The sequence below is a fragment of the Nannobrachium achirus genome, assembly GCF_963921795.1.
Source record: "Nannobrachium achirus genome assembly, chromosome: 18".
NCBI lineage: Eukaryota > Metazoa > Chordata > Actinopteri > Myctophiformes > Myctophidae > Nannobrachium > Nannobrachium achirus.
In genome coordinates this window covers 24,481,300-24,492,938 of record NC_137825.1, presented here as the reverse complement: position 1 = coordinate 24,492,938, position 11,639 = coordinate 24,481,300, and the positions used below count along the sequence as shown (strand labels likewise).

The window sequence follows — 11,639 nt, the reverse complement described above, 5'->3', positions numbered from 1 at the left end:
TGCAGACCTCATTGATAAATTCCTGGGCTTCATTCATGGCTCCGGGCGTTGGAGCAAAAACAGAGAATGTTTCCTCGTCCACTTGGCTTATTGTAACTCCTGTTTCAGCTTGTAGTCTGCGGAGGTTATAACCCCCTGGGCCAACAAAGCGTGCTCTTCTGGAGACCGGCACCCGAACATTCTCAACGACAGGTCCATTTTCCTTCCTGTTAGCCCTGGGTTTGGCTATAGTCTTATTCATGATTCCTAGGATGTCCTTCTTTGCAACTGTGGCCTGCTGGATTGCCTCCATGACTACTTTCAGAGGCAAGCCTGGAATCTTTACATCAGCCTGTAAGGCATTGATGCCTTTGTTTGTCCCTGACATTTTGAAGTCCATGTCTCCAAGGTAATCCTCTATTCCCAGAATGTCAGTGAGTAATCTGTAGTCTTGGATCTCAGCAGGTTTGTCTGGGTTGGGTTTAGAGATGAGGCCAATGGCTACACCTGCCACAGCGGATGATATGGGCACACCTGCATCCATCAGAGCCAAGCTGCCTCCACATGCTGAGGCCATCGACGAAGACCCATTTGACTCCAACACCTCGGCAGTCACCCTGATCGTGAAAGGGAAGTCTTTTGGAATGACTGATCTCAGTGACTTCTCTGCCAGGGCCCCATGTCCAAGCTCTCTCCTGTTAATTCCCCCCACCTTGCCGATCTCATTGGTAGCATATGGAGGGAACTCATAATGGAGCATGAAGTTCTTGTCTTTGATGCCACTCAGAGCTGTGGTGACGATATCTGTTTTAATACTGGATTCCAAAGAATCAAACGTTACACTGCACAGCACCTGTGTTTGTCCTCTCTGAAAGACAGCTGAGCCATGGAGTGGCTTGAAGATGTCCACTTCACAGGAGATGTCCCTCAAAGCAGTCAGCTCTCTCCCATCACACCTCCTGTACTCGTTGAGCACCAGATTTCGGAAGACTTCTTTGGACACTGTGTTGAAAGATTCAGTGTACTCAAAGGGCTCTGCCTGAGGGAATCTCTCTTTAAGGCTTTCCTCTGTTTCAAGTCGAATTTTGTTGATGGCATAGTCTCTAGAAAGCTTGTCATGGGTATAATTAGTAAAAACAGCATAGATCCTTTCTGAGGCTGACTGGCGTGTGTGTTCCACCATGTCAGCTGGGGGGGAGAAGATCTTGACCGGGGTGCGCTTGGGGACTTTCTGCTCTCGTGCCAGCTGCTGGATGGCATGTATTATCTGCTGTGTATGTTTGACTCCCACCGTGACAGCATGGCAGAAGTCCTGCTGCAGGACATTTTCCCCCGACGCCTCAATCATCACCACTTGACCGCCGGGGGATCCAGCTACCACAAGGTTGAGAATGCTGGATGTCATCTCCTTCCTTGTGGGGTTGATCAAAAACTCTCCATCTATTAAGCCCACACGCACTGCACCAATTGGTCCATTCCAGGGGATGTCAGAGACGGCCAGAGCTGCAGAAGCTCCATTGATGGCCAAAACATCTGGATCATTGATGCCGTCCACAGCCAGCAGGTTACACAGAACCTGAGTGTCATAGAAGTAACCAGCAGGGAAAAGCGGTCTTATAGACCTATCAATGAGTCTGCTGGTGAGGATCTCATTGTCAGTGGTGCCCAACTCTCGTCTCAGGTGGTTTGTGGGAATTCTGCCAGCAGCAGCTGCCTTCTGCCTGTAATCCACCACTAGAGGCATGAACTGAGTAGCAGATGGTTTGGTCTTACTGACAGCGGTCACCATCACTGAGGTGTCACCAAGCTGGACAACTGCAGCTCCATCTGCAAATCTGGCAAACTTCCCCATAGAGATCTCAAGTTTCTTTTCTCCCAAGTCCACCACGACTTTTCGTACAGTTCCATGGCTGCTGTACACACTCTGGTAACATAAACAGACACCTAAACGGGCCAGTGACGGCCGGAGCCGCAGCGAATGCATAATATCTATTTAAAACAATACAACAATACAATACAACAATACAAATAAAAATATTCTTCTGGGAATAGTGTGTCTTTAGGTTGTATTCGTGCACATGGGGGCTTCCGTGATAGTTCATCCCATAGTGATGATGCTGGCTGGTGTCTGATGTCATAGTGATGACATCAGTCTGACAACGCATGCTGCCATTGTTGCCGGCCTAACGGCTGCCGTCTATGACGGCAGTCTCATATGATGGACTATCTCCATATATAGTGTTATCCAAATCTCCATGTTTAGGTCAAACAGGTTCTCCAATTCTCCATGAATTGGCCACAAGGCCTAACGTTGAGCTTGACAATGAAACATTCTAAACAATTACACTGAAAATATTTTAGTATAGAGCCCTGAGGGACTCCACTCAACCATATAGGGTTTAGGTGGTCAAGACCAGGGAAAGACTTTTGAACTATTGAATGAGTTGTACCCCCCTTTAACACCTTCTAAGCCAAGGGGAGCCCCTTAATGTTAAAACCGTACTATATCGCACATCCCCCCAGGGACTCTCAGCCACGTCGCACATTCCCGGACTTTGTCTTTAAAACCGGAATAAAAGCTTTTGATCCGAAAATCGGCGATCGTCTAACCTTCCCTAGTCACCACCCGTGCACTGATGGCTCATGCAGACCGTGCATGAAGCAGAGGTGACGTCAGCGCCTCTCCTTCTCCAAGGCACCTTCCACCCATCCGTTTACTGTCTACACACTCGAGCTCCTCCTGCAGCCATGCTTGGGGCTATGCTAGCGAAACTTTTCAGGTCTGTTCTTCAGTCACACATGGACTATTTGCGGGGACATTTACGTGAAAGGATCGCGCACGCGAAACGCACGGGGACATCGACGATCGGCCAAAACCCCCATTCTATCCCAACGGAGATCGAGAAAATCATGGTGAGTTACTGGCCTGGGGGGAAAAAAAAAAGAAAAAACAGCGGCGCTGTTCAAGATGGAGGGGCTGCGGGGTCATGTTTATAAACATAATATTATGTCTCAGATCACAATACAATAATAGAAATTTCACGGCTAATCTACCAACCCCCATTCTATTTCGGACTGCAACGTGTTAATGAGGTGTGTTATTAAGTTCATCTGTCAAGATATCAACCATTTCTTGGGCCAACTCCCATAAAGACGGCAGGCCCAAAATATGCCAGCAGCAGCAGCAGCAGCACTAGCCTAGCTCAGCTAGACCATCCACCCATGTTAAAACAAGGAGGGGATGCTCCTAGGGCAGGGGTTCCCAAACGTTTTTGTCTCAGGGTACCCTATAAATATTATTTTAATCCGAGGCACCCCTACATTATATTTTTCACTCCCAGCACCTTAAATTTATAGAATATCATTGTTGTCGGGTGGAAACCTTGTATGTCCAAAACCTTTCTTTTTGTATTTATCATCTATAAAATGTACTAAACTAGTGAAAACATCAGATCTACGAGGCGTTGTGTGCTTTTAGATAGGCTGTTTTCACTAGTTTTGTGCAACAGAGGTTTCTGCCTGACAGTGACGATATTTTAGTGATTATGTTGCGATGAAAACATTGAGATAATAGCCATTTTGGTTAGAACTGACTGAAAATAACTTTGTACTTCAAGTTTAAAATGATACTAAATATTTCTTCAAGTGTCCAAATAAATTCCAAATATTATCAAATGATCTCGCGGCACCCCTGGACTGCCGTCGCAGCACCCCAGGGTGCCCCGTCACCCACTTTGAAAACCCCTGTCCTAGGGGATAAGGGGATACTGCAGTTAGTTAGCTGCATTAGTATATAGGCTGGCTATGCCAGGCTACAGCAGCACAGCCATGGATGGTGGTTCACCTCTGGTTTAACAGATCGTGCACAATCCAGCAGATCCATTTCCTCGGCAGAAAATCGTTTTTGTCTCCTCCAACTTGCCAATACTGTCATTTAAATAACAATGCACTATGATGCAGTGGCACACTAGCTCGTAAAGGGAATGGGAGACCACACTTGATCTAATTTATGTTCTATGCCCAAAACACTCATCCAGAAACTAAATGCAACCACTTTACTCCTTGTGCGGTGGTACTTTACTCCTGCATTTCATGCCGTCTAACAAATTTGGAGTTGGCACAGCTTTTAGACCATGTGCTGCCTGCCATGTGCCATAGATCATCTAAATATAGGGCCCCATGACTTTGATATTATATTGAGCTGAGTTTACTGCACACAGACTGCTTAAGTCTTCAACAGGGGGGCAGGGACCCCTAGGGGGTCCTCAGAGCTACTACAGGGCCTCTGCCAAATCTTAGTGTGATGGGGAACATAAGCCAAAAATAGCAGATCTACAAGCTCATAATGCCTCGCAGCGTGAGGCGTTGTGTAGATCAGCTATTTTGGGAGAGTTGGCATAGAGGTAAAAAGAGCCAACGGTCAAGTTGACTAAATATTGAGGGTTTAAAATGGTTAACTGTCCAATACAAATAGCATGATCCAACTATCTATGAAATCTATGGAAAACATTTACTTGCAAGACCATTTTCATACAGATAGTGGGGGAGTCCCTGCTCTCTCTGTTTCTGTGCAGAAAATGGTTGTTTTTGCCTTACTTTTGAAAAATCTTTGGCACAGGTCTCTCTTATCCACACTGTACTGTTCTTCAGGGGTGTTCTGGGCCCTGGGTACTTTAACTAATGAAAAATAGCAGATATACAATCTCACAGCATGGCACCGAGTGCCGCGCTGCAAGCTTGTAGATCTATTTTTGAAAAATCTTGAAAATATCTTTGAATATTTCAAATCCTTTTATGGTTTTTTGAAAAACCTATTTTTCTATGTCAGTGGTGCTCAAACCTTTTCATGTGAAGGACCCCCAAAATTATATTTGGCCACGGAGCCTCATCTCAAAATATTTAGTTCCAGGGACCCCCCAGAAGCAAAATTTGAGTTACAAATTTTGGCTTAAAACAATACATATAAGATTTGCACACTTTCACGACTTTTCAAAAATAGCAGATCTACAAGCTCGCCTTGTAGATCTATTTTTCAATAGCTAAAGTATAAAATAATTCCAGGCCCCTCCTCCTTGGGCCCTAGTAACCCTGTCCCACTCCTCCCCTCCCCCTTGTGACGCCCCTGCTGTTCTTCATTGGATGTCCTCTCCTTCTCCCCATGCAGTCTACCTCCTGGTGGGCCTGGTGTGCATGCTGGTGGTGCTGGAGACCGGCTGGGAGCTGCCCCAGATGAAGAGCCTCCGGCGGCGCTTCTACCGGGAGCAGAGCACCAGGGAGCTGGACTCGGAGACCGCCACCATCGTGGAGCACGAGCACGTGGCCGACGGCGACGACGAGGGCCTGGACGATCGCCACCACCACACGCCGGTCATCTCGTCCGTGTCCCAGCAGGCCGCCTCCCTGCGGCAGCAGAGCAACAAGGACTTCCCCTCGACGCCGTACACGCCGGCTGCTGCCGCCGCCACGGCCAATGGCAAGCTGAGCTGAGATCAGCTGGTTCACAGCGTGTGTGTGTGTATGATGGACATATACTGGTCAGACGGACTGTTCTGATGTCTGCTGAGTGCTGAGTGGAGAACGGTGTCGGGCAATTACTAAGAAAGATAACTAATTTACGAGTTATTTATTACTTTTGCATGTACACATCATAGTTGACATTTTCAAGAGGGTGCATGCTCATTAAGCACAGATCTACGAGCTAACAATGTGTTGAATCGCAACGTGTCGACAGCTTGTAGATCTGTACTTTTTCCACGTTGCGACCTACTAGAAGTATAAATTATTGACTAATATAGTCGAGAACAAATCACGTTCATTGTTAACTTAGTACCTCAAAGTCACTAAGGTCCTGGGGAAAGAAGTATATTGTATATAGAAGTATATTATTATTATTTAATAACTAGTTTATGAACTAGACCAACACTGGTAGAGAACTATTATTGTGTACATTTATATTATGTGTATGGTTGAGCATAGGGCGGCAGGGCTCAGGGGTAGAGTAGAACACGGAGGGTTCCCAGTTTAATCCCAGGCAGCCGGGCTCCCCCAGAGTTAGTGTCGAAGAGTAACCCCTAGTTGCTCCCAGTGAGCAGGTTGGTGCAGGTGGTTTCCTCTGCCTTCGGTGTATGAATGTGTGTGTGAATGGGTGAATGTAATGCACAATCTCTGTAAAGTGACTTGGATAAAGGCGCTAATTGCACCATTTACCATGCATGAGCTGCCATTATTTCACATGCAATTCTACTTACAGATTTTATACTTGGTGGTGCATTGTGTCGTGTCCCGAAAAACCAGATCATAGATCGGCTATTTTTGGTGCGTGACACCCCGATGCACAAGAAAATATATCCAGGCTTTTATGTGTCTAATGCATCAGCAGCACAGGCCAGCATGCATTGCACTGAGTCACCTCCAGGCGCTTTCAAAGAGCACTCCGCCTCCCACACCTGTGCCAACACTAACAGACATTGCAGTGAAAAGGGCCACCGCCCGCAAGGCACTCTCTCTCTCTCTCTGGATGGCGCTGATTAACCCGGCTTCCTCCGGTTTCTCCTCCAAAACCCCGTAATCTGCATCTTAAGAGGAAGGGCTGCGGTCCTAAACGGAGGGAAACCCCCAGGACTCGGCTACATCCTGACAACGTCATCATAAAAAAAAACTGTTTCCCAAAGTGGCACAGTGTGTTCTCCTTTTGCCTGTGTGAAGACTTCCTGTGCTGTGCTGTTATCTACAAGGGCATTTTTGCATAGGAAAATGTCCCTCTTGGCCCGCATCGGCCTTGGCCAGTGCCCCGAGATGGAAATAGGCCTGGAGGCCTAAAATGTGACACGTAGGATTCCAAGGGATGGCAAATAGTGGGCAAAAACACCCAGGTTGTTTTACTCTGTTTTCTGACTATCCTGAATTTGATTCATGCCAGAGATTATTGGCTTCTGCATCCATAAGCCTTTGAACTGTATTGTATGATCCATCCGACCACCAGAGGGCAGCACTTTCATTGTTTTGTTTTTATCAGTGGCCATATTTATGAGCGCAGTAATAAACACAAATTGTCTTAAGAAGACTCTTTAGTGAGAGAATGAAAGTGAAAAACCTAATTTCTTTGAGGTTCTGACACCTTTCCATGCCAAATATATAGCCATAGCCTCTGGCTGCAGATGCAACATGCCAAAAAAAGAAAAGAAAACTGCATCGCGATACATTGTAAACTGTTGAAACATGCTATTTATGACAATTTTTTACAATGACATGCCCAAAATAGGGAAACTGCCACAATAATCTTATTAATTTAATTTTCCAATTAGCCTCCCTGTGAAAGCCTCTTCTGTGAAAGCCTGTGGGTCAAAGCATAGTAAACCACTGAACCAGTGATGCAGGTTTATCTGTAAACCTGCTTAAAAGAAACCTGAGAAAATCTATTTTGGCCAGAGATTTGACAATCTGTTTTCAGATGTTTTAAAGCAGGAGCGGTGGGTTTTCTTCTTTCAAGACCAGCATGCACAAAGTACAGTACAAATGATTGTTTCATAATGTTTGAAGTGTGTATAAACATTGCATTGAGATTACTGTTAGGTAAAGTATTTCCCTGAACAAATGTAAATAAATACTGGATTCCCGACCTGGCGTGACCCGAGCGATTCATAACCGCGTTTGCCTTCAGTGCAAACAATACTCCAACCATTCCAAAGCATCTTTATATAAACAAGAGTATTTTATTAACAGCATATTCACATAATTTCAAGACACATTATACACACGCGTAGACACAAGTGGGTGCACACACACATACGCACACACTCAGTACATGCACAACATGCACACATACATGCACCCATATCACACTATCCCACAATGATCTTTACACACCAATACTAGGGCTAGACAATATATATTGTGATATGTGAGACTAGATATATCGTTTGGGATTTTGGATATCGTAATATTGTGATATGGCCACAGAGAGCACCTTCTGCGTTGGCATGTGTCGCAGACTGCCATGCATTTCTATGGTAAAGAGTTCACCATGCCTTGGGATCCTTTATGATTCTCTCCTAACGGTCCGATGGACCCCAACAGGTCTGTAACTCTCGAGAGTGTTGTGAAGGGGTGAAAGTTTGAGAACCACCAGTATTGTAATTGCATAGCAGACGTGAAGTCAGTTGCTGAAACCCTTCCAAAATGTGATGGAACCGATTCCGGTTTCCTCAATGTTTGATCCGCTTCCTCCCGCTTCCTTCCGGTTCTGGATACTAAACCTCGCGAGCCCATGGCACTTCAAGCGGACAAAATAGTTCAACTTTTTGGAGAGGAGTGCTGCTCTTTTGGGTCTCCTGGCGGCTGTGTGTCTGACAAACCCGTGAGAGAGTCCATGTTTTACATGGTTTCAGCTAAGCTATAACATTAGTGCTTATAACATAGATCAGGACAGTCAAGCACAGCAATGATCGCTTTGAACGGTTGCGGGTTAATAATAAACACTGCATATGAGTGCTATGGACATGATGTCCAGAGCACCCCCCCTGCGTTCATAAGGCGTTCTCTGTGGACATGGCCGTGTTGTTTTTAACTTAACCACATGAACCCTAGCGGCCCTAATTTGTGGGCAAACATTCGACACATTTTTATTTTTGGCGCAGAGATTTGGTGTTGATGGTACTCCAGTCAACTGAGGGTTTACATGGTTAAGCTTTCAAAACTGGTCAAAAATGTTCAGCAATAGCAAAAAACTGCCGATCAACAATCTCACAATGCGTCACAACGCAATTGTGAGCTTGCTGATCTGGTGTCTGAACATTTTTGAAAAAATGGAAAAAGATTGATATTATTGTCACAATATCGACATCGAGGTATTTGGTTAGAAAAATTGTGATATTTGATTTTGTCCATGTCGCCCAGCCCTAACACACACGCGCACACGCACGCACACACACACACACACACACACACACAAATCTGTACATATACACTGAGTCACATTGCACACTGGCCCCATCCTGCAGACCGACCGTTGGTTCTTAAAGGAGTAGATCGCCCCAAAAATGACTTAGTTTCTATCAATTCAATTACACACCCCGCCAAGTCCTGAATGGAGATTTTCTTGTTTTTTGTCACATTCCCAGTAACGGAGTCTTAGGAGACTCTCCTAACAAGTCTCCTACTGACCGATGATGACCCGGTCATCAAATTATTCGTTCAAAACAAATTCAATTCTTCATGGGGTGTGTAATTGATTGAAGTCATTTTTTAGGGTGAACTACTCCTTTAAAGTAGAGGTCCAGGGGACCCTCAGGATTCCTTGAGGAATGGGGTTCCAAATGGACCCTTTTACAGGTCTGTAACTCTGACGGGCATACAAACGAAACGGGTACATTTTGGTTCCCTTTTGCACGCTCTCAGAGTTGGGGGTCCTTGGAATAATAACGTTTGAGAACCATTGCTGCTGCGGAAGACCACCCGTTCCACCACCCGTTCCACTTGCGTTCCCTTCCATGCTATGTGGTGTGTATATCAGTGGTTCTCAAAGTGGATTCAAGAGACGCTGTGGGTTCCTTTACATGGGTCTAAATTGACCCATACAAGTCTGTAACTCTGACAGTACACAAATGGCCATTTTGGGTCCGTTTGGTTCCATTTGTTTGGTTCCATTTGTATGCTGTCAGAGTTAAGGGGAGACCTTGAAATGTGAAAGTTTGAGAAGCAGCGGTTTATATGATGTTGGGCTGCTTGCGGCAGCGGGGCCAGCAGGGACGCAGGCTGATGACCAGGACAGCGAAGATGAGCAGCGACATCAGGGTGACCACGGACACGTAGCTCTCGTAGGGCAGCGGCGGTGCGTCCGGGGCCTCCGCCGGGATCATGTTGGTCAGGTTCAGCATGTAGCCCAGGGTCCAGCCCGCGTCGCTGCCTCGGATCTACGAACACACAAACACCAGGGTTAACACCAGCGGGTGGAAGAAGCATGCAGAGCTTTTACTTTAGTAGTGTAAAGTAAAATAGCATTAGAACAACAATGGTCCCAAAGTTACACAAAAGCTAAAATGTTACAGTATACTTAACCACATTTAGTGCCCGGACTTCCTCCCATAGGCCATCGCTCTTATTTTGAAGGGCCGGGCGGAAATTGCGCTGATTTTTGGTCACTTTACTTTTTTCACCCTTGACCCGGATCTAGTTTAGAAGCAGGAGGGTGTCATGGCCGCGATCAGTAAAAAAGACATACGAGCGCCGTGAAAAATGCCAGCCTTGGGATCAAAATGTATTTTTTCAAGTAAATGAGGCTTCTTCATTGCAAGATCAATGGATTTCTATGGAGGATCTTCACTTTGCGTGCACGCCAACGTGCGTGGTAAACAAACCGCCGCCATTACTGATGCGCTACGGACAGCCCAGACCCCCAGGGTAAGGAGAAATAAATGTACTGTATATATCCCGGGTATACCCAGGATAGGCACTCTTGGACTTGAAGTACCAAAAGTGATTTTCAAAATGTGCAAACATCTTTCAGAAATAGTAGATGTAGGTCAAGGACTACAATTTCCTTGATGTTGTGGAAACGCTAAAGTAAAAGTGCCTCAAAATTGTTCCCAAGTAAAATACTTCCCCATCGTATTTCATCCAGTTTATGGAAGAGAGTTGTATTTGCTCTTGTTTCCTTTGTATAAAGAGAACTACTGTAAATAAAGGCTAAATAAATACTGGATTTATACCATAACCTTAAATCTGCCCCTCTGGATAGGCATACTATACATACCGTAGGTTCTCACGAGTTGAGTGATTCCATATATCTGCATTCCTCAAACCACTTCAAAATAATCGGTACAGTCTTGAGGTGCACTTACAGTAAGTGCTTGCATTTTTTACTACTGTACATTTCACTGTAATTATGTCGAAGGAACCCTGCCCTTTGTGTCACACTTTGACATCATTTCTTGGTAAGCATTCGAAGCTTCCCAACTCTGAAATGACTCGTATTTTAAAAGAGGAATCAATCAAGGCAATCATCAATCATCACCTCTGAACCACTTTAGTTTGGGCTGTTCCTGACAATTAATATTGAAGGCACACTTTGTACTGATTACAGCATGCTTAAGTAGAATTCTGAGCACTATTAATATATGAGCAATAATTTGTATCAAGGAGTTGAGGCGTTTATTGCCAGCTGAGAATAAAGATTAATACAATATTTATTTTAGATATATCTATTACAAGCTTGGATCATTGAGTATTAACACCACATGCTCAATAGAGTAAGTAGTCTTGCGTAGCCAGAGCATTTGTTCGTCTGGCTATGCAAGACTAAACAGAGAATGACATGGTGGAAGCCTGGAAGGGGTCTTCTAGACTTTTATAGTCTTATTATTGAACTCCTCCCAAGAGAACAGACAGCTCGCTTACTAAGATGGCTGTCCATGTCTGGATAATATCAAAGTTGACGACATGTTCATTTGGAGAGAGAACATTCCTCAGTCGTGTAAAGTCACTAAGTACTGTACTTTTGAAGTATTGGTTTACTTGAGTATTTCCAATTTCCAATACTTTTACTTCTAATCCACTACATCTTGGATCAAAATATTGTACTTTTACTTCACTACATTTAGTAGTAACGTTAGTTACTACGTTACTTTGTAGATTTTGATCATTACTCTAAAACCTACATTAAC

The 11,639-nt window shown here is 44.9% G+C and overlaps 3 protein-coding genes across 5 annotated transcripts in view; 1 reads left to right on the top strand and 2 right to left on the bottom strand.

Annotated features, from left to right (window-relative positions):
- Window positions 1–1,963, bottom strand: part of LOC308303763 (polyribonucleotide nucleotidyltransferase 1, mitochondrial-like) — a gene marked incomplete at both ends in the record, with an annotated part of 2,310 nt that extends 347 nt beyond the window's left edge. Inside the window, one exon of the mRNA XM_080748258.1 lies at window positions 1–1,963. This exon is cut by the window's left edge and continues 347 nt beyond it. Coding sequence (XP_080604384.1) covers window positions 1–1,963 — 1,963 coding nt within the window.
- Window positions 1–5,474, top strand: part of LOC308302987 (potassium channel subfamily K member 1-like) — a gene marked incomplete at its 5' end in the record, with an annotated part of 11,851 nt that extends 6,377 nt beyond the window's left edge. The window contains one exon of the mRNA XM_080747306.1: window positions 5,144–5,474. Coding sequence (XP_080603432.1) covers window positions 5,144–5,466 — 323 coding nt within the window. The 3' untranslated portion in view covers window positions 5,467–5,474. The remainder of the gene's footprint in view (window positions 1–5,143) is intronic.
- A 2,197-nt stretch (window positions 5,475–7,671) lies between these two features.
- The window catches only part of entpd1 (ectonucleoside triphosphate diphosphohydrolase 1), a 57,169-nt gene continuing 53,201 nt past the window's right edge, over window positions 7,672–11,639 (bottom strand). For all 3 annotated transcript variants that reach the window (XM_080747134.1, XM_080747136.1, XM_080747135.1), the window contains exon 10: window positions 7,672–9,890. In XM_080747134.1, coding sequence (XP_080603260.1) covers window positions 9,684–9,890 — 207 coding nt within the window. In that variant the 3' untranslated portion in view covers window positions 7,672–9,683. The remainder of the gene's footprint in view (window positions 9,891–11,639) is intronic.